The sequence below is a fragment of the Rhinatrema bivittatum genome, chromosome 17 (genome assembly GCF_901001135.1).
Source record: "Rhinatrema bivittatum chromosome 17, aRhiBiv1.1, whole genome shotgun sequence".
In the NCBI taxonomy this organism is placed as follows: Eukaryota; Metazoa; Chordata; class Amphibia; order Gymnophiona; family Rhinatrematidae; genus Rhinatrema; species Rhinatrema bivittatum.
In genome coordinates, this window is record NC_042631.1 from 22137214 (window position 1) to 22163272 (window position 26059).

General features: G+C 43.0%; 1 protein-coding gene across 3 annotated transcripts in view; it reads left to right on the forward strand.

Moving 5' to 3' along the window:
* ST5 (suppression of tumorigenicity 5) overlaps positions 1 to 26059 on the forward strand; it is a 265906-nt gene that overhangs the window by 124247 nt on the left and 115600 nt on the right. For all 3 annotated transcript variants that reach the window (XR_003853184.1, XM_029582090.1, XM_029582089.1), the window contains one exon: positions 23651 to 24865. Coding sequence is in view for 2 of the 3 variants with exons in the window: in XM_029582090.1 (XP_029437950.1) it covers positions 23651 to 24865 (1215 nt within the window). In the remaining variant the exon portion in view is untranslated. The remainder of the gene's footprint in view (positions 1 to 23650; positions 24866 to 26059) is intronic.

Here is a 26059-nt window from a genome sequence, read left to right on the forward strand (position 1 = left end):
TCGGTGTGGCTGAAAAAAAAAAAAATCATCTTTGGCTGACTGCCAAATTGAAAAATAACTTATTATAAACAAGAACATACTGGCTAATTGGCGCAGCTGGCAGACCAGACTTGGCCTTGGGCTTTGGGGGGAAACACCTCCCCCCTCCTTGATGAAGAAAACTGTATTTTGTTTGAATGCATGGCTGATATACGGAGTCTCTTGTCTTTAACTCCATGAATATCGTCGTCAGAAAGCAGCTTCAGAAGCATCTTTAATCCGTTCATCGTGTGTTATTTTTCCGCATGGAGAGGAGCTGACATAATTTCATCTCTGATAAGCTAATCTGTGATTTTCCCCCCCATACTAAGTGCGGTCTCCTTTCAGAGAGTTATAAGTGCAGCTTTCCTTGCATTGTTCATGCCTTGTGACTTAAACAAACCGGAGCAGCATGTCTCCAGGAAGTCCTTGAATCAGTAGCACGTGGTTGTTCTCAGTAGGGCATGTTTAGGTAAATAGTTCTGTCCTACAGAGGAACCGATATTTCAGGAACAGTTGCATGAGGACCAAACTGTGGACAGGAGAGAAGAGGTAAATTTTAGCAAGATTTCGGAAGATTTTTGCTCTTAGGCAGAGCTTGACTTATCCAGATAAGAGGTACGAGACTGGAATTTGAAGGATGAGCTGTACTTCTGTGTTTGTCTATGTATCGTTTTGATTTTTAATAGATATAAGAACTTAAGAAATTGCCATACTGGGTCAGACTAAGGGTCAATCAAGCCCAGCATCCTGTTTCCAACAGTGGCCAGTCCAGGCTACAAGTACCTGGCAAGTACCCAAACACTAAGTATATCCCATGCTACTGATGCCAGTAATAGTAGTGGCTATTCCCTAAGTCAGCTTCATTAATAGCAGTCAATGGACTTCTCCTCCAAGAATTTATCTAAACCTATTTTAAAACTACCTACACTAACCGCTCGAACCACATCCCATGGCAAGAAATTCCAGAGCTTAATTGTACGTTGAGTGAAATAATTTTCTCTGATTAGTTTTAAATGAGCTACTTGCTAACTTCATGGAGTGCCCCTTAGTCCTTCTATTATCTGAAAAAGTAAATAACTGATTCACATTTACCTGTTCTAGACCTCTCATGATTTTAAAGACCTCTATCGTATCCCCCCTCAGCCATCTCTTCTCCAAGCTGAACAGCCCTAATCTCTTTAGTCTTTCCTCATAGGGGAGCTGTTCCATCCCCTTTATCATTTTTGTCGCCTTTCTCTCTATCTTCTCCATCGCAACTATATCTTTTTTGAGATGCGGCGACCAGAATTGTACGCAATACTCAAGGTGCGGTCTCACCATGGAGCATTATGACACTTTACGTTTTATTCACCATTCCCTTCCTAATAATTCCCAACATTCTGTTTGCTATTTTGACTGCCGCAGCACACTGAGCCGACTATTTCAATGTATTATCCATTGTGATGCCTAGATCTCTTTCCTGGATGGTAGCATCTAATATGAAACCTAACATTGTGTAACTACAACATGGGTTATTTTTCCCTATTTGCATCGCCTTGCATTATCCACATTAAATTTCATCTGCTGTTTGGATGCCCAATTTTCCAGTCTCGCAAGATCCTCCTGCAATTTATCACAATCCGCTTGTGATTTAACTACTCTGAATAATTTTGTATCGTCTGCAAATTTGATTATCTCACTCGTCATATTCCTTTCTAGTTCATTTATAATTATATTGAAAAGCACGGGTCCCAGTACAGATCCCTGAGCACTGTTTTACCCTTTTCCACTGAGAAAATTGACCATTTAAACCTATTCTCCATTTCCTGTCTTTTAACCAGTTTGTAATCCATGAAAGGACATTGCCTCCTATCCCATGCTTTTTAGTTTTCTTAGAAGCCTCTCATGCGGGACTTTGTCAAATGCCTTCTGAAAATTCAAATACACTATATCTACTGGTTCACCTTTATCCACATGTTTATTAATCCCATCAAAAAAATGAAGCAGATTTGTGAGGCAAGACTTCCCTTGGGTAAATCCTTATGATGCTTTTGTAATTTTATGTTTTTATTTTTGAACATCGCTTTGGGCGATAATTTTTATCTGTAAAGCGATTAATAAATGCTAATAAATACATACAGTACATGGTTTGTTGATGACTTAGTTGTCTTTTCAAGTCAGAGTATCCTACTCCTGTATGGACATAAAATAGCCTTGAGTAAAAGAGTGTGTAGTAGAAACAGCCTGGTGATAGCAGTTTTGGCAAAGAAGAAAGCCAACACATACGTATGGTACAGTCTTTCAAGGGCAATCTGGATAACAGAATTTGTCTGCAAGATAAGCAGAGTTGCTCTAACTGCTGGATTAAAGATTTGCTGACCTGAAATTAGAGTGAGTCTCTAGGGGAAAAACACTTTGGATTACTCTTTGCAGCAAGATTAATTGTGCATTGTGATTCTGCCTACCATCATTTTATCAAGACTCGTCCCTTTTTGTGCTTGTTGCTATTGTTGGTGTTTACCCAGAGTCTTTATTAAATGCAGCAGTAAACCAATGGGTTTGGATTGCAGTGAAGCATGCTTTCAGCTTTTCTCTGAAAAGTTATAACACATTTCAATCTGTCATTGGAAATATTTAGACCACATATGACCGTATAAGGATATTTTAGGCTTCTTAATGCTGTCCAGAATGCTAGAAAATGAAAGTTAAACTGCATTTATTGGCATGGCGCATACTGTGATCTGCTAATAATACTTTTAGAGAGGTCAGTGTACATAGCACTGTACAAGATGAACCACATGCTAGCCCAAGTTCTAGTGCCAAATGTTTTATACTGTGGGTTGTGAGCTCAGAGAAGGCAAGTGTCTGACTCTGGGTTACATAGGTAGTGGCTGAGATGTGAAATCTGAAGTTCTGGATCCCAACTCTGTGTCAAAATGTTAAGCACAATACATCTATGACTAATAATGAAGCAAGCAAGGAAAGGCATTTCTTTCTGGTTTGTGCGAGTATAATCTAGATACCATTGTTCATAAAATATCAGCACTTCATGAACATAAGTTCATTGGTAGTCCTCAATACGTCATCAGGCACAGACAGAATTTGACTCTACCTAAGGGCTATCAGACAGGGGTTACAAGGTATTTTCTGTTCTGTTTCTCACAGTCCCTCACATATCCTTACTGTGACTTAAGGTGGTGTTGAAATCTTATTTTTATTTGACTATAAGAGGACTCATCATGAGTCTTGACTCGGTTATGGGACGGCCGTTTAGGCCTCCTCGAAACTGCCGCTCCGAGCAGGTTAGCCCCATGCTTTATGATAAGGGCAGTAATATTTACAAGCAACTGCCAAATCCAAAACAAAATTACTGCTAGCAGCATTTTTACGGGGTGAGCAGCCTTCCTGATAATTCAGACAATGCTGCTCCTTGAACGTGCTTTGCTTTTGGACTTGGCCGTAGAAGCAGTCCTGTGCTGTTTCGGTAATGTCTGCGTAGCAGTACACCAGACGGTAAAAGTTGGGGCCCAGCATTGGCTGTCATCTGAATGTAATACCCCTCCCACCCCCCCCCCCCCCCCCCCCCCCCCCCGTCAGAGTGGTATTGCAGTTATGTTAAAAATCATCAAGGCTAATTTGTTAAGGGCAGTAGTCCCCCCGTGCCTCCAGCTAGGGGTAGCAGTAACTGCTGCTCCGTATAGGTTACCCCCTGCCCAATGTACCCTTTTCTTATTGCCATCCACAAGCCTTTAAGGATCCACAGTGTTTATCCCATGCCCTCAATTAAAAAGGCACAGAGAGCATCAATACGTTCCTAGCCTCATAAATAAGTAAAAATAGAGGCACGGATTTACATCAGGTCAATATTGAGTTATAACGTCTCAGATTAACAGAAGGCGTAGAGTTATCAAAATACATTAAAATAAGTGAATAAGCTGATCACATTTTAAGAACCAGAATGCTTCAGATGAATACATAATAAAATACAATGATCATTGGCAGGGAGTTCAAGTTATGGCTCAAGATTGCAGATGCTGGGCAAAGCTGCTTGAAAAAGCCATGGTTTTTTTTTTTATATAACTTTCTGAAAACTAGAAGAGCTGGAGCTTGTCTGATAGTGGCAGAGAGTTCTACTGATCCTAAGAAGGTCCTCCTGTTGTTGCTTATGAGGCATAGTTACTTAAGGGCTGACCAACTAGGCAGGTGTGTGAGAGCAAGCACAGAGGGAAGAAGGGCATACATAGGTTATACTACTGCTGAGGAAGAGAGGTCCATTGCCTTTGAGGGCCTTGTAGGCTACTAGAGTCAGGATTTTAAACTTGGTATGGTAGAGTGTTGGAAGCCAGTGCAGGAAGACTGGGGTAATCTTGTCTAATTTGCTTACCTTCTGCATCATTCAAGCCACAGCATTTTGTATGAGTTGCAGACATTGCTTTACCATAGTTTTGTTGAGAATTTCCATTTAGAGAGAATGACCGTAATGCAGGAGGGAGATTTTGCAGGTCTGAATGACTAGCAAAACTAGGGCCCTTGAAGAGGATGACTGTCTCGTAGTTGGAAGAAATCAGATTTGGCCACTGCTGGGATTTGGGCTTCAGTGATGAGCTTAGTCTACTGTGCATCCCCAGCTTGGCAGCTGAAGAGAACAACTATGCCTTTGAGGGTTACCTTTGAGTTTAAGCAGCTGAAGACTTCTTTTCCAAACCACAGTATTTCACGGGTCGATGCAATAAGCCGCGCATTAAATGTGTGTCTAACTGGGTGCCCGTTTTTGGGGGTTTTTTTTTTTAACGCTCACACAGCCACGTCTCCTGGGCGCCCGATGCAGTATGGTAATGAGGCGCCGCACTAAAAAGGACGCACCTGGGATCATTTGTACGTCCCTAGCGCGCCCTTGACATCGAGTGCCCAGCAGATGTGACCGTGTTCTCGCAGGTTAGGAAAACGGACACCCAGTTTATGATACTAAGTAGTGGGAACCACAGAAAGCAGGATTTTGTTTTTAGTGAGCCTTTGACGCGTGGCAAGACTTTACGCCAGCTCCAGTGCTGGCTTTACATTTGCTGAGTTTAAATAAATAAATAAATAAATAAATAGTACGCGTCGGGCGATTTTTTTTTTTTTTTTTTTTTACATAGGGGGTAATAGCTAATAACCCCATCTACATGTCATTTACTGTGATGAGCGCTATTAGCTATGCGTGAGTTTGGACGCGCGTTTTGGATGCACTAATCCCCTTATTGCATCGGACGCGTGTTTTGGATGCGCTAAGCTAAGTTGTGCGTTAGCTCGAGCACACGATGTTGCATCGGCCCCTCGGTCTTTTGTGGGTATATAGTCTGTTTACTTTGCCGTCCCTGGTCAGAGGTTTTCCTTAAGTATTCATTTAAATTGACGATTGTTGTATCAGCGTCTTTCCCAATCTGGCGAGATCAACAACTGAATGTTCACATACGAATAGTAGGTGATCTAATGGACTCTGATGAGCTTACCTAAGGGGACGTGTAAATGCTGATGAGCTTACCTAAGGGGACGTGTAAATGCTGGAAGAGTGGGCGATTTTAAAGCGGATCCTTGCGGTATTCTTCAGGCGGAGGAAACATGATCAATCTACCTTTACTGTTGTCGCAAATGCCATGGAATGTTATCAAAAGGCACTTAGGAGAAGACCTAGATAATTAACTGTTACTTATCCCTCTCAAATGCTTTAATAACTCTGTTATTGAAAAATCTGTCTGAAGTGCAGGTTACAACAGGAACAGAGAGACAGGCTGGAATTCTAAAATAAACTAAGAGAACAGATTTTGTGGAACATAGGTATATAGTGTAGGCGTAGCTCTTGCTGGCCAATCCAGGATGCACTTACACCTGCTTTCTCAATAACAGTGTTTCAGAGAGCACTTTTGAGTTTGAGCTTCAGTAAACACATTTCTTTCCTTTCTTTCTGCCATACAACTCAGCTAATCTCATTCTGTGTTTAACATACATAGCTTTAAATGTGTCATATCTTTAAGACTCTTGCTATGTAAATTTACTTTTTCCATTGATAAGCAGAGCTGAATCAGCTATAACATGTGTAACAACATCCAGCAGCACCAAACAGATGCCTTTCTCGTAGCTAATAGAACTTTTTGCTCTACTGGGAATGTGCAGGAATTCCCTCTTGGGTTGTTGCCTCGTGAGCTCACTCAAATCTTTTTTTCATCTGAGCACTAGCTTGAATGTGTAACTCTCCTCTCCTCTCTCTGTTTTTTCTTTAAAAAATTTAAAAAACTTTTAAAGATAAAACTACCTCAGCAGCTCCCAACAGCAATTTTGCAGTGCTACCTTCTTAAAACTGAAAAAAAGATGTTTTTCGTCAGAATGTCTTCCAAGAAAAAAGTCACAGTAAGTAGATTTAAAGACTATTTGTGGCAGAAAAGTGCCCATTACGGATGTACGCTAACTCTTATACCACTGCCTAGGTCCAGACTACGACCAAGCAAGTGGTTACAATTGTAGATGGATAACTCCACGAATGCAAGGGTCCAGGAACCGAAAATGGAGGAACTGCTTAAGCCTCACAGAAGTTACAATAAGTTCTTTTCTCAAAGCGCAGCTTTATCTGCCTCACCAAGAATATAGTTTGGCACCAGCTCCTCTAAAATATCTCTCCCATCCGTAGAACAGGCTGAATCCTTGGAGTCGAGTAAACCTAGCTGGCGCCAATCCGTGGAACCACTTGAGCACTGAAGAAGAACAGGGGGTCGAGTGCATTGGCATTGTTGAGCCTAGGAATATCTATTGATGCCTTTGCCCATTAAACCAATTGGGAACATTGATGCATTGTACTGCAAATCTTCCTATGCCACTGTATGCTGGTCAGGGCAGGCTGTTCACTGGAGCAGAAGGTGGATATGATTCTTTTTCCAGCACAGATTACTAAAGCACATTTGCCAATGAAATCGTAGTCACAAAGGCTGCATCTAGAAACACCAGATCCTATTTGCTGTCTGGTGCCTTATATTTCTAATTGGCCTGTAGTACAAATTCTGCAAAGCCCAGAAGTTGTGTATTCTAATATCAGAAGATGATGCTCCATCACGCATCAGGTCAGAGGGCATGTCAGCCACCTGATTGAAGTGGCAGAGTTACTGAAAGATTTCTTTTCCTCCTTAGTGGCTAAGGATAAGATGTTACTATTCAACCTTTTCTTTCTCAAGATGCTTATCGACAGAAAAAGCAAGTTTGCTTACTGTAAATCATGTTTTCTGTAGATATTTAGCATGGTTAATTCATCTTGCTATCTGCCCACCTTCCTGTAGAACAGACTAATTAGCTAGACTTAGTTCTAAAAACGATTGAGGGGGCTTCATGAGGCAATTCCTTGAACGTGAATTCCCGCACAAGCTCAGTAGAGCAAAAGCTCCGTTAGCTGTGAAAGGGATCTGTTCAGTGGAGCTGGATGATGTCACCCACGTGTAATGGCTGATTCATTCTGCTATCTACAGAAAACATTGTATACGGTAAGCAAATTTGTTTTCCACAAACCAACCTTTTTTGTTCTTCATTTTTTTTTTTTTTTCTTTGGCTTTCGGTCAAAACCAACATTCAGAAAAGATGATCTAAAATGAGTAAAGATTAAGCATTTCTTTACTTGACGTCAGTTTTTTGTTTTATTTCAATAGAGAGGCAAGAAGCTGCAGAGCTTGCTTTGTTCTCATGTGGGAACATGTCATTTCAAAGCTAAGCACACCGTGCCCCAGCTCCCTAGTGTGAAAAGGTCGTGTCTTTCACATATTGTTTCAGCTGTCGTGTAAGATGGATTCGTTCTGAGCTCCGATGCCTTTTATTGGACCAGCATAACTACAGTCCAGAGAGGGGGGCATGGGTCTACAACAGCATTATCTTCCTCAGGTGTATTTACCGTAGATAGCAGTGTAATTGAAATAACTGTCAAGGGGATGGAACTCCTGTAAGATTCTCTTTCTTCCTCATTTCGGAGGCAGAATAAGTGTTCTGAAGTTTTGATACGCTCCTCCTCCTCCTGAGCTTTCCACCCCCCCCCCCCCATCCCCATTATATGCGTCAGTAAATCAGGCTTTAGCCAGGATGGGTTTCTGTGTTCAAAATTATTGCTACAGAGCGCAATAGGTATAAATGCTAAAATAATAATAATATAAAAGCAATCTGAAAAAATGACTTCCAAGGAAAAATTTTTTTAAAAGCATGGGCTTCCCAAACACCACACATCTTGTATTCGAAACTAGTATAAAATTGTTTAAAAAAAAAAACCAAACAAACAAAAAACAACCAACCCCCCCCCCCCCAAAAAAAGTAGCGGTGTACAGATTTATTTATCTATCACATTTATATGCTGCGTTATTTGAACTTCGGTATAGAAAAGTTATAAATAAATAAATAAATTATCTCACTATTCTAAGCAGCTTCCAAAAAAAAAAGTTCATAAACCCTAAGAAGGTGTAAACATGCATTTAACACACAAATGCATCACCTCACACCATTAACTGAGCTTGCTAATGCATAATACCAGATTTCTGCATGACCACCGTGGGATAAAATAATCCCCAAATTATAAAAACGCGTCAGATGCCTTCTCAAAGAAGAGCGTTTTAAGAGCCGCCTTAAAAGCACCTCTGGCATCTGTTTCCAGAGAACGGGGCCTGCCACTGCAAACAGAGCATCTCTGGACTCGGGCAGTTTTACTGAACTAACTGTGGGAACTTCAGGTAGGCGGGAGGAATGGAGCTGTGACAGGATGGAGTAATAAGGGGATGGATAGGAAGAACTTGACTGAAGTAGATAGGATTCTACTGCTAAAGGTGGTCTTCCTTTAGTTCAGCAGCAAGGTTTGGGAGCCAGGGTTCAGGCTCAGGTTCCAAGATCCCCCACGTGGAAGATAGGCTGTGGCACTATGGAGAGCATAGCAAGCATGAAGCCTTCACATATGGTGGTAGTAATAGGATTCTTGACCTGATACTGGTCAGAGGGTCAGAAGGAGGTGAACATAAGAAGTGCCACACTGGGTCAGACCAAAGGTCTGTCGAGCCCAGCATCTATCCAGGTCATAAGTATCTGGTATAATCCCAAAGGATAGGTTCAATCCGTCTTGTTCATAACCAGGGAGAAGCGGTGTCTGTCCCAAGTCTAAATGGCTAATAGCGGTTTATGGACTTTTCCTTCAGGAACTTGTCTAAGCCCTTTTTAAACCCAGCTACACTAACTGCTTTTACTACATCCTCTGGCAACAAATTCCACAGTTTAATTGTGAATTGAGTGAAATAAATACTTTATCAGATTTGTTTTAAATGTGCTATCTATTAGCTTCATGGCACGTTCCCTAGTCCTAGTACTGTTGGGAAGGGTCAGTAACTGTTTCCTGTTTACCTGTTTCACCCCACTCAAGCTTTTAAAGACCTCTATTCTATCTCCTCTCTGCCTTCTCTCCTCCAGGCTGAAGAGCCCTAACTTCTTTAGCCTTTCCTCATAGGGGAGCTATTCCATCTCCTTTATCATTTTAGTCTCCCTTCTCTGTGCCTTTTCTGATTCTTTTCTAGTTCTGCTGTATCTTTTTGAAATGCAGAGACCAGAACTGCACACAGTAATCAAGGTGTAGTTGCAACATGGCTCAATACACAGGCATTATGATATTGTCCGTTTTTTTGTTTTTTCCATTCCTTTTCTAATAATACCTAACATTCTATTTGCTTTTTTGACCGCTGCCGCACACTGAGCCCTGGATTTCAAAGTATTCTCCACCAGTAATTCCAAGTTCATTTTCCTGGATGGTGGCACCTAATACGGAGCCCGGCATTGTGCACCTATGTTTTTTTGGATTATTCTTCCCTATGTCTGCATCACTTTGCACTTGTCCACATTAAATTTCAGCTGCAATTCCTCACAATCTGCTAGCGATCTAGTTTTGTGTCGCATGCAAATTTGATCAGCTCACTCAGGAAAAACTATTTCATGAGCAGGAGTTTATGTGAGTAATAAAGGGAATGGGTAAGGGCAACCTGGCTGAAGTAGCTATGGATCTCCTACTAGGAGAGCTGCTGGATGGAAGCCAGCATGCAACAGATTGAAATCGCGAGATAGCCGGTTTGGGAAACAGGCAGTTTGTAGTTTCCCTTTGAGGAGTGCATGTAGTTACAAAGTACCTGCAATTTATGTGGGCAGAGTCCTATGTGTGCTGTCTCCCTGCCCGACCTCCGATGAATCTGACTAAAAGCGCATGCTACTTATGGTGTGTACTTGTAGCTGTGCAGAGGAGGGGAATTTTTCAGACGGGCAAATTTATCCCTAGCAATCACTTTGAAAATTGCCCTCCTAGGAAGTAACTTTGCGCCTGTTTGCCAGTTTTCTTATGTGCCATGATACAAAATCAACGCTAGCTGTCGAAGTGGACTTAATTTTGGAAGTGGACTTAACCCATCAGATCCTACCCATGTAAGCTCCACCTGCTAAATCATCTGCATAAATCTTTTTCTTGAACATTTTAGGCACATCTCTTTTTTTTTTTTTTAAAAGTCCTAAAGTATTGCTTGCAAGTCCAAACCCTTCCTCGACTCCTGGGGAGCGCCCCTGCTCAGTCCGGGTCTGTGCGCATACGGGGGACGCACGCGTGCAACTTTTAACCGCATGTTTCTGTGCGTAAAACGCTGTTTCGTCCACAGGACTCGCTTTGAAAACTTTCCTCTAAATGCGGGCAGGTAACTGGAATCTACAGGTCCAAAAAAAAAAGAAAACTGTAATGAGGTGTTGATTGCCCACAGAGAACTGCCTGGAGGTATGCCGGAATTCTTATCTGCTTATAGCACTATTGCCACAACTAGAACCAAGGGAATCTACAAAGAGGCAAAGGGAAGAAGGGACAGAACATTTACACAGGAAAACAAATTATCCTTCTTGACCGCGTGCTGGACCTGGTCTTCCAGTCCTCCCCTCTCTAGCTGCTCTACAGAAAGCAGCCGGAGTGCGGTGCGCGCCTGCGCTCTGCAGGGATCCTTCCTTTCTCCTTGTGTCTGAGCTATGATTCAGTCCAGCTGAACAGCCTGTGGCAACGAGCTCAAGCAAAAAAAAAAAAGAACAACAACAACAAAAAATGTTAAAAAGCCATGGCAAAGAGAAAAAAATCTTAAAAAATGATGACATTGTTGGAAAAACTGCAAGAACCACTGGCTAATCTCAATTTGTAGGGGTTATTTTCTTTAATGCCAGCAATCCACCAAGAATAAAAGGGAGGAAGTATTTGACTTCCTGATATTTTTTCTTCTTTGTAATTTTGGGTTCTGGTGGTGTGTTTGCTTCCAGAAACTTTTTCAACTTATTTTGAAATTTGGATGCATGCAACTCTCTCTCTCGCTTTTTGCTTCCAAAAATGAAAATGTGACTGATCCACTGATGACATTCTTTCAGCACTTCAGAATAGGGGTGTGCATTCATTTGCAACGTATAGGGCCATATCCGTTGTATTTGTGGGGAAGCGAAACGTATCCCAAATCCCCACGAATATAACTAATATTCAACGAATTATTCGGCCGTCTAAAGGAGCGAATTTAAACAAACCCCTCACCCTCCTGACCTCCCCCCCCCCCAAGACTTACCAAAACTCCCTGGTGGTCCAGCGGGGGGTCCGGTCCAGCGGGGGGTCCGAGAGCCATCTACTGCACTCACGCTGCCGGTATTCAAAATGGCGCCGATAGCCTTTGACCTTACTATGTCACAGGGGCTACCGGTGCCATTGGTCGGCCCCTGTCACATGGTAGGAGCAATGGACGGTGGGCGCCATCTTGTGTATCTGCCCCCCCCCCCCCCCCCCCCCCCCCCCCCCCGATGAATACGAATACCGAATGCAACGTATGCGGTCCCTCTGCACATCCCTACTTCAGAATATATTGACGCTAGGGTAAGGGCCGGTCAGATTCAGTAGGAGGAACAAAAGCATTTACGTGTGTACATTCACCAGCTCCACTTTTAGGCATTGGCAAAGAAAGCAACTGCCTCAGAGGCCAAATTTTCGTAGGCACCAGAACACCCCATGCTGCTACTTGGGCGTGCAGCCGTGCTGTATCCTGGCACCTGCCCCCCGCAACCGCAGCCCCATCTTTTGGCGAGGAGATTCGGTGCCGGGCCTGCGAGCCCTCGTGCGCTCGGAAGAGCTGCAGAGCCCCGCCCCCTCGCATGGGTTTCTGTGGTAACAGGAACATGCAGGAGGAGGGGGGCGGGACCACCACAGGGGCCTTCCGATTATGTAAGGGCCCGTTGGCTGCATTTTGGGTGTTTTTTTTTTTTTTTCTTTCCCTAAGGTGGCCGCTGTTGCTGCAGGGGGGGGGGGGGCAGGATCTGGTCAAGAGCCATCCTCTTCCTCCCCCTCCTCCTCCTTCTCCTCCCTGATTGCCTATGAGCACCCACGTGTTAAAGCTGGCCCTGACGGTTACTCCTCTCCCCACCCCCACAGAGAATGCTGGGAATGTTTCCGCTCAGTCCGGGTAAATGTATGCAGAGAGACCCGGGTAGTGTTCGGAAACCTGATTTTTATAAATGTAAATGATTCTTTTTGAAAATTAGTTGGTGTAAAGTATGTGTGCTGAAAGTGCCTATGTCCCTTTGCAGCTATGCGGGTTACTGACTGTTGCCTCCATTATATTTCTGGTCTGGTCTGGCAAGATGTAACACATTTTTGCTACAACAGCTGCTTCTGTTCGTGTTTCCCCAAGGGTTATTTGAAGTTTTTCCTGTTTATTCTTTTGTGGGACATCTTTTATTTTCTCTGGTAACTTTTTGGTAAATGTGTTTCTCTTAAATCTTTTTGTATTTTATAGTGTACAGGAAGAAATGCATTTCTCTATCTCTAGTGTTGCACCTCACACAGACTCCAGCTTTTTAGGGTTTCATTTCAATTTTTGTCTGCATACTTCCATTTCTAATTTGTGTTCTGCCTGTGTGAACTGAGCTGAGGTATTCTGTTAGCATATAGGATATGTGTAGGGATCTGTACCAGTCTTATCTGTTCTGTTTTCCAATCTGTACCTTAGAGTACAAAGTGTATTAGTGTTCTAAGGCCTGTTGTACTATTTGCAATGCACGATTTTCATTGTTTGAGACCTATGAGTCTGTGCTATTTTGTCATGGCAGATTTGCTACGTAGGCACTAAATGTTATTCTCCTTTTCTTGCTGCTAGACCAGTCTGGACCAATGGAATGTCTTGTTCCACAGCTGCTGGAGGCCAAGACCACACCTTTTTCTTTTCCCCTTCTGAACTCACTACTTGGCTATAAGGGAGGTGTGGACTTAGGCAGTTGCCAGGCATCTGTGATGAGGGTGCATTCCACGAGGGCTCGAGCTTCGTCCTGGGCAGAAGCATCTCTGATTTTCCCAGATGACATTTTTGTAAGACGACCACATGGTCGTCACCGCATTCCTTCATGAGGTTCTGTAGATTTAATATGAGAGCCAAAGCAAACTCTGCCTTTTGGGGCAGGGGTCATTAGGGCAGTCATGTCGTCCTCCTACTCACATACAGCTTTGGTATCTCCCATTGGTCCAAATTGGTCTACCAGGGAGAAAAAGAATGCAAAATTTTACCTGTTAATTATCTTTCCATGAGTCATGCTAGGTCAGTCCAGATTCCTGCGTGGGGACACCAGGACTGATGAGTGAATAGCTGTCGAGATGACACTCACCTTTCCCTTTCTACCTTGAGTGCCTCCTGCGGGTTCAAAACTCCAGTTTTTTTTGCTTATAAATTACAGAAGGGCCCTGGGGAAGTTTCCTTATCACCTGCTAATCAGTTTGGGGTTACATTTTCCAAACGTAAGCGACAGTGGTTCTCATTGCTCCTGACAGAAGTTCTACTGGCAACTGCCGAGGTCCAGAGCTCCCTTATATACCAGCAGTGAGGCCACAAGGGGAAAAAAGGTGTGGTCTCTCTCTCTCTTGCACTGTGGAACAAGATAACTCATTGGTCCAGATTGGTCTAGCAGGACTCAAGGACAGGAAATTAACAGGTACAATTTTACATTTTGCAGGGTTTTGTGCTGTTCCATGAAGTGCCTGGAAGTGGAGGGAGTCTGTGTCATTGTTGCTGAGGTGTCACCAGAATCTGAATATGCTTATTTGCTGATTTTCTTGTACTGTCCTTAATTATATGTGAGAATTTTAAGTTGACTGTATGGATACTACAAGGAAAATCTCTAAAGGCCATCTATGGAATTAAGAAATCTTTATCCAGTAAAACTACTATAAAATTATTTAATAGCATAATTCAACCAACTCTCTATGTGATGTGAAGTCTGGAGCCTGTCATTAACCTTGAACTACACAGAATGAAACAGCATCTAGAGAGAACTGATGAGTGTGCCTATACAGAAAACCAACATGGAGAAAGGAAACTGAATGCACAATAAAGCTCTGGAATTTGTTGCCAGAGGAGGTGGTTAGTGCATTTAGTGTAGCTGGGTTCAAAAAAGGTTTTGATAAGTTCTTGGAGGAGAAGTCCATTAATGGCTATTAATCAATTTTACTTAGGGAATAGCCACTGCTATTAATTGCATCAGTAGCATGGGATCTTCTTAGTGTTTGGGTAATTGCCAGGTTCTTGTGGCCTGGTTTTGGCCTCTGTTGGAAACAGGATGCTGGGCTTGATGGACCCTTGGTCTGACCCAGCATGTCTATTTCTTATGTTCTTAACCAGAATCCTCTGTTTTCTTAGCCTGCCTTGGCTGTATGAACTCTAAGTGACTTATTGAGTATGACTTGCAGAATTCCCAGGATATCTGGACAGGCAGTCGAAGCTGGCTCCTTACGGTGATGCCTAATCATAGGGTCACACAAAGCAGAAGCCAACGGAGGGAACTTCAGGCTATACTGTCACAATAAGAGGCACTATTCTCAGGAGTATCTGTAAACACAACTTCAGAAGTGTTAATTGCCCTGACTAGCAAGATTCTAACAGAACAAAAGACTGTCCAAAGAGTGATGGTAAATGGGCCCCACCTTGGAGAAATACTCAGGGGTAGCTAGGGATGATCTTATCATGCTGTTGACATGGCAACCTATGTAAATTATCCTCTAGGTAGTCACACACTCTAGAATCTTCTAACCCAGTACAGTATTGTATGTTATCTATAAAAGAAGGATCACTTCCTATATACGATGCTGGTGGTCTGTTTGTCAGAGGCATGGCATCAGCATCTCCCAAAAATACTTATATTGTTCAATAAAAAATTATGCTTTCTACAAAAATCTAAGTATTCTTGTATCCCTGGACATAAGCGTCATAAAGAATGGCCTGGCGCTTAACAGAATCTGAGTACATCTGGTTCTGCAAACAGACCCTCCAAATCCACAGACTCCCCCAATAATGGGTGTAGAGCAAGACGCTTCACCTTTACTACTCACTATAAAATGTTTCACTAGTTTTCAAAGTGAACTTATGTGTGTATGTTTGCTTTGAAAATCATCCCACCAAAAACTGCATGCACACAATTAAACTTGCTAAATTGTGTGAGGGAAATTTTTGAGAGAGTTTACACATGTAACTTTTGAAAACCCAGAAGTACGTGCGCAAATCCATATTCTCCCCCCACCTCTGCCGCTGGGAATGCTTCTACTCAGGCTGGGTAAACACATGTACCTGCAGGATGGGCAGTTCTATAATAAACTGTTTCCTTGGGTAAAAGCACTGTATTCCTGCAGAAATGTCTTTTAAGTGTGAGGCCAAGGCATGCGTAGGGTATGATCTGCTTATTTAGGTAAAATTTGAATTGGGGTTGGAATTATTATTATGTTTTTGTTGTTTCAGGAAAATCATAATTGTTTTTCCAAACTTCACCTCTAGGTCTGCAGTAGCTCTCTAGCAGGGTTACGTACTCTTGCAAACTGTTTGAGGTAAAGGATAAAATAACCAGATCGGCTGCGTACAGCAAGCATTTGATCTCTTGTTGTTTGTCTCAGTCCTGGGATTGAGTATCTCTCTCCTGTAATAAGGGGAGGTCATTGATTCAGATGTTAAAAAGGGTCACATCCCTTCTTTCTCCTGGTTCCTGCCTGAAGCTGTCTGTCTGCATGTTGTCTATCTTTACCTTACAGCTGCTGCTGGATTAGTACCTGGATTTAATTATATCATTGTTTCCCACCCAGCCAGTTCCTGCAGAAGCCAGTGTGCCAAATAGAACCAGCTTTTCCCTCTGCCTCTGAGCTATTATGTAAATTGCATTGAAGCTGGTTGAGTTCATTGATAGGGTTGGGAACATTAGGTTGCCTGTAAACATTTAAAGCTGAAGTCAAAATTCTAGGAAGCTGCTGGAGAAGCATAACAGGAGATTAGTTACTGATTTTGTGCTGTGTTTTCAAGTTTAGCGGCCATGAATGACGTTCTGCTTAGAATCACTGCGTCAGAGGATGTTTGCGGGTCATAAGATTGCATTTGCGCATGAAACCCAGAGTTTTCTTTAAGATTCTTCCATGCAAGAGGAAAGCAAAATAAAATTTTATATATTCTAATTCTGTTTGAGTTCAAAACAGACCACGTTCACCCCCCCCCCCTTTTACTTCTCATGCTCAGGTGAGCTAAGCCTAGCCCAGTGCATGCTTAATTCATTTAAATCCTTCTCTTGATCCCACAGGCATCTCGATTAGATTTTAGGAAGTTAACAAATTTTAAGCTTTTTCCATTTAGAAATATTAACGTGAAGCATTTGTACGTTCTCAGTAGATACGCTTAGATATTATTACAGGCAATTCATAAACAGGGCCGTAGGGGTGGGGGAAAGACAAGCGGCCATTCGGGACGCAGGACGAGGTGGTGGGGTGTAAGCCCTCGCGTGGCATGTCATCAGAGGGGGATCCCACCCCACCCCGAACTTCAGAGGAAGACCCTCCATCCTCCCCTCCTTACCACCGCCCAGACCATCTGCGAGCCCGGCAGTGGGGCCCGCTCATGAGCGTTCACTACTTACCTGAGGGGTGCTAGGTGCCAGTAGTTCACTATTAGCATGGCAGTTGCGTTTGTTCGGTAGTTTGAGCAAAAACAAACAAAAAAAAAAGTAATTGAAAGATGCATAAGAATCGCCGAACGCTACTTCTTGCGCTGTGAGATTCTGCAATACATCTGCGAGTCGACTAAAGAGGGTAGTAAAAAAAAAAAATCCATTTAAATTTGTATTAATGGTCACACCGGTATTTAATTATTACTCCTCCTGGGCATTAGTACTTCCATCCTCCAAGAAAACTGTTGCTTTCGCATCATTAAAGAAGTTTTCATAAGTAGCTTTAGAGGAAAGGACATGTCAGGTTGAACCCTCCTTGAATTAACTCTGGGTAATGATTTGCTTCTCCCGGATGGATGGGGTAATTCCAGTGAAACAGAGAAAAGGAGAATGTGCTGGCAGATGAGAAGTGAAGGGCCTTATCTAGCCTGCCTGGTTTTACTTCCTTTGCGTAGCCGTGCACCCCAGCGGATCTCCGTACTAGCTGGCTCTCTTCTTTACGTTATTTTATGAAAAGAAAGACACTTTAAATGGGTAGAGCCCAGCTGGTAAGGAGCCCCTCAGTGGGAAATGGGTGGAGGAGAGACTTGATAAGAAATTGGTAGCACCTCAGCGGTAAGCTCTGCTTTCTGGGGCGCTTCCTTGATCTCTCAGAGGAAGCAGAGCTGTAGTTCACGGGCTTGAATTCCAGCACAGCCGACTTCTGAAGGTAACGTATAGATGTTGTCATTCTGTTTCTGGAAAGCATTTTTGAACAACTGCATTATTATGAAAAAATATTAATATGGGGTTCCAGCATCATGGTGACCTCATTTACCACATCACGTTCTTCACAAGTACTGTAGTTTTTGGGGTTTTTTTTTTTTTTTTTTTATTGTTTATGGGAGCAGTAATCAAACTGCCTGCATTGGTGCAAATACCAGAGCTACTTTTTCCCAAGAGCTTTGCACCAGTAATCCAAACTAAAAACTAAGGGGTAGATTTTCAAAGACACGCACGGTTCCCAGTGCGCGCACATGGATGCGCCGATTTTTATGACGAGGGGGAGGGGGAATTTTCTAAACCCATGCGGCGATGCGATCAGGCTATTTCAAGTTCCCTATCCCCCTACCTACTCTTCCTCCCTTTTCTCCTCCCCAACCCCTAACACCCCCCCCCTCCCCCCAAACTATTCCAAATTTTTTTTTTTTGTTTTAAAACTTGCTCTGGCTGGCCCCCAGCCCTTTCACAGACCCTGCACTTCTGCACATACCGGGAGGTACACGCATGGCTGGGCCTTTTCAGAAACATGTTCGGTCCAGCCACGCGTGTCTCTCCCGGTATTTTTGCACACCGGGCTTTAAAAATTTACCCGTGCATAGAGGCCCTCAGATTTATTGCTTTTGGGGGGGGGGGGGGGAGAAAAGTACTCATCAATATTTGCACCTGCTTTTTTTTTTTTTGGAAATGGCGCATGTAGATTTGAAAATGTCATCTTCTGCATGCCGTGTCCCTCCCCCGACCCATCCATATCCTGTAGAAAATGCGTTCTACGCTGCGCATAGTGGGGTAGATTTTAAAAACATACGCGCGTCTGTACTTTTGTTCACGCACCAGGCACGAACAAAAGTACGTTGGATTTTATAAGATACGCGCGTAGCCCCCGATCCCTAACCGCGCCCCCTGGCCACGCCCCCGACCGCCCCTTTTTGCAAGCCCCGAGACTTACGCGCGTCCCGGGGCTTGCGCATGCCGCCGAGCCTAGGCAAAATAGGCTCGGCGCGCGCAGGGAGGGTTTGGGGTAGGTTTTCGGGAGGTACACGCGTACCCCTTTGAAAATCTACCCCAATTTTTCTGGACTGAAGGTGGGAAGCTTGCATACAACCCTGTTGGTAAAACGCTGCTTCACTGGTGGAAATATATATTTTACTATTGCCTTCCCCACAATTAAATAATTTCAGTTTAAAATATAACTTTTTATTTCTTTGAGTTCCTTTTTTGTTAAGAGTGAAAAAAAAAATAGCAATGACTTAAATCCAATTTTATATTTTAATTGGTACTTTATTATTATTATTATTATTTTTTTTTTTTTTTTACAACAGTTTTCACAGTGATTAAAGTTACTAGGTGGCTAAATTTAGCCTCTCAAAAAATGGATGAATCTGAAGGCGCCCCAGACGGCTGGGTTCATGACTTAACTGGTTCGCGATGATTTCCTGCACTAGCAGGCTAAATTTAGTTGGCCAACGCTGGTCGCTCAAAATCGTAAGCCGAAAACTAGCCAGCCAGCCAAATTTGGCCATCTCGAATTAGGTGAATGTTCAGCCTCAGATGTATGGGGCTGCAAATTCCCCTAAGGTTGCTGGCTAAAACTTAGCTACCAAACCTTGCTGGCCCTGGGATGAGTTAAAATCAGCCCCTCTGTAACTGAGGAGCTTGCAATGACTAGGATGGGTGTTCAAGGTCAGAATTAGAGTGAAAGAACCCCCATCTGTTGTAGCAATATTTGTTTCAGATAACTCTATTGGCAGTTACAACCAAAAAAATTATCAATTTCCTGTTTTTTTTTATTAATTTTTATTGATTTCATGAATATTATTATTATTATTATTATCATCTGTGTTTACAGATTTTTGGAAACGCCTTCTGTTTAGCCACTCCCACTATTACGAATCTAAGTAAACTGGGGGCGCTGCTACGCTGATCCTTGTCAGAAACTCTCTTGCAAGCATCATACGTGCAAAATACGATTTACAGCACGAACACCTGGAGAGTGGAATCTGGGAAGAAGTCTGATACAGGAGTTTGGTTCTAATAAGATGTATGCCGCGTATTCCATACGAGCGTAAATGCAAAAGAGATAAGATGCCCTTCAGAACCCAGAATGCAAGGAAATCTGAGAACAGCACCTGAAAAGGAAATATTAAAACCAAGAAATGAATTGGTGAAGGATCTGGCTATTCTGCTGCTTAAGCGTTACACTGCCTGTCAGGTTTGGTCCCAGGTGTAAAAGAAAAAGAGAGAGCATATGAGAATTTCTGCATTCTAGAATGCATATTTAGATTGAAATTTTAGCATTTTTTAAAATCTTTAATCGGAAACTTTTATTTTTGAATTCTTTGCTTCCTGATGTGCTTTTCACAGATTTTTCTTTAAAAGTAAAGCAATGGGGGTGCGTAGGGAAAATTATTTTCATTTGATCTTGTTTTCTTTTCTTTTCACTTTTGCTTTAGCATGCACTAAATCATTTTAGCATGTGCTAAAACAAAAAAATGAGAGAAACTGTTTTTGTTCTTTTGTGTCGTTTCCAATCTGGAACAAATTTCCCCCGTTTTTTTTTTTTTTTTTTCCATTTTATAAATTTTATATTCTGCTTTTTTTTTATTTTTGGTATTTCAAAGTGGATTCTGTTCAGAGACTGTGTGTATTTCCCTATTCCCAGAGGACTCACAGTCTGTCATTTTCAAACGACTGCTCGTCTTTAATGCAATACTGTACTGGGATCTCCCATTGCTCGTGAAATCCCAGCCATTCTTGCTCGCTCTGGTGCCCTGACAAGGATACAGTTTAGTTGGAAGCCATCACTGAGGTTCAAAACTGCAGGGGTTTTTTTGCAGCGCGGACACTGATGGAAAGCTCGCTGCCTTCAAGAGCTAGCCTGTCTGTGCCAGAAACCTCTCCCTTCGTCGTGCTGAAGGTCACAGCTGCTTCCCATGTTGGCAACGCAGTCCAGATCTGGATGACGGCATGGTAAAAATGTTCAGAGGCCAGCAGGGGTTCAGCATGAATAGGCAGAAAACCTGAGCAGAATAGCCCAAAATACTCCTGCAGAAAATGTTCAGATTCAACCAGTGATAGAGGAGCAAAGCTAAAACGAACCTTTAATTAAAAACACTGTAGGCCATTTAGGGGATATGGTTAGCGACCACTCTGTAAGACCGATTGGATTACCAAACTGTAACTTAGGCCGATACAGTACAGTGCGCTTCGGAGCTCACTGTTAACCTGCCCTTGGACGCGTGTTTTCCCTTACCCCTTATTCAGTAAGGGGCGGAAAACGCGCGTCCAACCCGCGGAACCTAATAGCGCCCTCAACATGCAAATGCATGTTGATGGCCCTATTAGGTATTCCCGTGCGATACAGAAAGTAAAATGTGCAGCCAAGCCGCACATTTTACTTTCAGAAATTAGCGCCTACCCAAAGGTAGGCACTAGTATCTGTCGGAGGTCCTGAAGGGTAAAAAAAAAAAAAAAAAATTTAAAATGGGCCAGCGGCTGTTGGGTCGAAAACTGGATGCTCAATTTTGCCAGCGTCCGGTTTCCGAGCCCGTGGCTGTCAGCGGGCTCGAGAACCAACGCCGGCAAAATTGAACGTCAGCTGTCAAACCCGCTGACAGCCACCGCTCCGAGCTAAAAGGAGGCGCTAGGGATGCGCTAGTGTCCCTAGCGCCTCCTTTTGCCCGTTTCTACTGCCAGGCCTCATTTAAAAAGAGAATCGTGCGCACAGGCGAGTGGCCTGTGTGCGCGCCGGGAAAGTGGGTGTTTGTCCGCTCTCCCGCGGACTTTACTGAATCGGCCTGCTTGTTAGTACGTACCTGCCAGAAAGAGATCATGTGTTGGGGTAGTATAGTTTTCATTTGCTAATCCGATCATATTGCCAACAGAAGATCTCAGATTGCCAGTGGTTGTTTGTCAAAATCTAATCCTCACCTAACTTAAATAAAAACTGAAAAATCTGGGCCAAGGTTGCTTTTGTTTTGCTATTTCTCATAAAACAACGTCCTTTGCGTTTTTTTTAACCCTCTTCAGCTTTTGTTTCTTTATTGATTCCAGAGCTCCTAGTAGTGAAGAGCCTTCTGCTTCCTGGTGCGTTTGCCGGGGGGTATTGGGGTAGTGGAGATAGATTCCGGTATTGATCATTATTGGGAGTGATCAGTCCTTTTTGGAAGAGCTTACATGTTTCTGTTTCCTTTCAGGTTTTTCTGCCAATAGTTCCAGGCCTCCAAGTTATGAGGTCTCTCTAGCAACTGACGTATGTTTCTTATTTTTTCTTTCTCTACAGAGATCCATGTTTGTTTGCTTTTTCCACTGCAAGTCAATGCTTTTACATAATTATGAAATTAGTAAATACAAAGTCGTCCCCGTCTTCCCCCCCCCCCCCCCCCCCCCCCAGTCATCATCATTCTTGCTTTTACCCAACACTTGCAAATCGACAAAATGGACTGGCAACCTCCATCTCCAGCATAAGATTTAAAATTTAAAAAAAAAAAATGTACTTGGTGGTAAACTGCAAGAACATATTAAGAGGCCAATATTCAAAAATATCTGAGTTCCTCAATTTAGGATGCTAAGTTAGGTGCCTATTTTCAGCTGAACTTGGGAAAATCAATGCAGAGGTCCTAACTCTGTCCCTGTAGCCACCTGCTTTTTAGGATCCTAAATTTTGGAGTCTGATAAGACTAGGAGCCTAAATTGAGGCTCTCAGCCCTAGTAAATGTTTGAAAGGGTCAATTTAGGAGCTTAATTCCAAAAGTTAGGAGCTTAAAACCTTTTGAAAATTGGCCCCTTAATCTTTGTGCTCCAATAAGTACGGTTTTTTTGTTTTTGTTTTTTACTTTTTATCTGTTAAAGTCAGAAATAAATTATTAAAATGAATTTATTGGCAAAGTGTATGCATGAGGTAAACATACATTGGTTCCCTATAATACAATAAGTATCCAGTAATAGATATTAATAGATTTATTGCCTCCTTTGGAAATATTACATTCCTAGTTTTTAGAGAGGGGAGTTTGCATGCAAAGAGGGCCTTGATGAGTAATGGGAGTTTTAAGAGGACATTTTTGTAAATGCTGTGATCACATTATAGTACGTTGGAGCCTGTGCATGTGTGCAGTCTGACCAGTGCATATTCTGGACTCAGCTGCATTGAGGGAGAGCAACTTTCAGCCGGTTGATTAATGCGAAAATTATCCTCTAAATGTAAACACAGTATTCTGTTGTCTTTTAGTCTAGATACTGATTATATTATTTTAATGGTATGGGTTTGGTAGTTAGCCCTCGTTGATTACATGTCCGTTTTAAATTGGTTTTCTTGCTTCTATGGATGTGTCTTGCACCAGTACTATTGCAGATGTTTGACTGGCAGAGCAATGTGAAACTCAATATCTTCTTTCCCTCTCCGAAATTGATTTGACAGTAGGTGAGTAGTGGCAACCATGCTAAATTAAGTCTGTGCGCACATTCTTAATTTGGGAGGTTATGATGTTCTTACAGGCGCCATAATTCCAGCCAGGTGCTACCCACCTCGCAGCCTCCCCCCCCCCCCCCATGAGGCTCCCAGATGTGATGGTTGAGTGAATGCTGACAGTTCCTACTTTCTTAATTATATTCTAGGAGAATTGTGTGTAGCACTACATTATAGTGCTATCTATCTTCAGGATAGCATATACTTTCAGTTGTGGTAGGTTGCTTTAAACAGGACTACTGCCAAATTTTGGGTTCTGGTGGCTTGGCAAAGAATTCTGATCTCCAGAACCTTTCAGGAAACTAGAAACATCTCAGAATTTCAATATCCATACTTTTATTCTTTGTAATTTTCAAAAGCAGTATTTTTAGAAAAGGATGTTTACATCCGAAAATGTTGGTGTGGCTCACCGTTTTTTTCTTTTTTTGCTTCCAGGTCTCAGTCAGTGTCTCCACTTCCTGTTTTGTCCCCAACTAGAAGCTCAGCATATCCCTTCAGTGACAGCGAGGAGTTCTGCAGAGCCAGCAGGCTTTCCAGGGTGTCCGGTTCTAGAGCGGCCCTCAAGGATCGGAGCCTCAGGGGGCCCACGCTGAGAGACTCTTCCGTCTCCAGCTCTGACGCGGAGCCGCAGAACCACCTCTCCAAAGCTCTCAGCATTGGATGCTTGGATAAAAGACTGCCCGCTTTCAAAGCCGAGAACCAAAAGGAGGACCTACAGGAAGCGAAGGGTGGTGATGTGATCAGCAATTGTCAGTTTGCAAGAAGCACCCTTTCCCTGGGGAGCGCAGCAAATCTTCGGCACCTCTCCCTTAGCAGGGCCAGTGTCCGTTCTCAGGCCGCCGGCATCAAGCAGAAGATCTCGGAATGGGAATGCAGGAACGAGTCCATCCCCAGGATAAGTTTGTGTGTGGACAAGAGGGACCTGGGGGACAGGTTTGGCAGTGAGGGATGCCCCAGCATGCTGCCCTCCCCGTGCAGCGAGAAGGCGTTTGGTTTTAAAGGATATCGAAGAATGAGCAGAACATTTTCAGATTGCTCCTATCCGGAAACCGAGGAGGATGAACTTTTGGACCGAGATTCCTGCCATAGGTTTGAAAGGAGAGCCAGCAGGGGTGATCCTGACGGGGCTTTCGTTAAAGGACATTCGAGAAAAGAGTCGTCCTCTGCTGTGCTGGACAGAATTCAGAAAATTGAGCAGGTGCTGAAAGAAAACCCTGGAAGGGGCCTTCCTCAGTTGCCCAGCAGTTGCTATAGTGTCGAGGCAGGTAGGAAAAGATCTATAACGTCAAGTACTTTGGATGATCTGAACGATGACGTGAGAGAGAGCCCAGGAGGAGCTGGTAGCTCGGGGGGTGAACCAGACACCCCTACTATGACCCTCACAGAAAACTCTGGTAAAGCTAAACAAGGGGCTACCTCAAATTCAGGCAGCCCCAAGCTACTTTCTGAGAGCCCATCGGACGCTGCAGTAAATCCTGTTCCAAAACCAAAACGCACCTTTGAGTACGAAGCCGATAAGAACCACAGGAGCACGCCAAGCAATGGTCTACCTCTTTCTGTGCCTGTCTCTCCACCCCCTCTCCCATCAACCCCCGCTCCTCCTGTGACTAGGAGACAGAAGAAGGAGGCACACAGAAAGCTCCAGAATAGGTATGGTATTAAATGCTAAAAGATTTTCCATTTATGTAATTTCAGATTGCATCTTTTACATCATCATCAAAGAGAGGATAATTTTTATAGCTCCATGTATAGTGGTACATCATATATGCAGGCCTTACTAAGGATATTCAAAGTGAACTTATGCACATAATGTTTGCTTTGAAAATCCTTCCTTAATTGATGGGAAATGCACCTAATTGTCCATGCACAGAGTTGCACCCACTCTAAGCAGGGCGTGACTTGTGCATAAGGCACATACATACTTTTGAAAATAGAAAACCGTGCACATAAGTCGTATTCCTGCCCCGACTCCTCGCTCTGAAAACCTAATTCTCTTGCCCATAAAAGTATGTGTGAAATGAGGTTTATGTGCATGCTTTTAATTTATATTGTTTTATATTTTGCCTTTCAGCCACTGATTATGTTCTACTTGTATGTATACAGACCCCCCCCCCAGTTTATTTTCAAAGCACCATTTACAAAGCAGAGAGGGTAATTTTAAAACAGCCCCTGTGCGCATAAATCCACCGTGAAAGTTTGCGTGTTGCTGTACACACACGTAGCTGCTCCTGAGCAGGTATAACTTTTTCTGCAAGTATATTTACAATCGTACTTTCAAAAATCAAAAGTGCACACATAAGTGCTATCCCCGCCCTGAATCCAGCCCTAGGATTGCCCCTTGCTAGTGCAGGTAAAAAGTATGCACGAAATAGGATTTTGCACTAACTTTTACACCGAGAAGCCCCAACTGATTTTCAAAGCATCGCTTTAACACTCAGTTTGATGTGTGCAAGTCACTTTGAAAATCAATAAAACCAGGTTTCATGCACACGTGTTGCTTTGAAAATAGGGCCACAAATGTGTGCATGCTGCCTTGTGTTCAGAATGTTAGGGGAAATCTTGTTTAATAAACGTACTTTGGTGGTTATCTGGTTCGTGATTCTTCTCCAGTTCAAATGTGTATATTTTGCAATTTTAACAAAGCTCCAAATTCATTAACAGTTGAAATCCAGTATCTTTGTTTAGTGAGCATAAAAATTGCAAAGTGCCCTGTTGCGTAAGAACACACAGAAGTTTGTCATTGCCTTGCCTTGCCTTGTGAACACGAGGAGATGCAAGGGAAGGAAACAATTCGTCCTCATTTACCTGTGTAGGATGGGCTTCAGTGTGGGTCTGTTCCAGGAG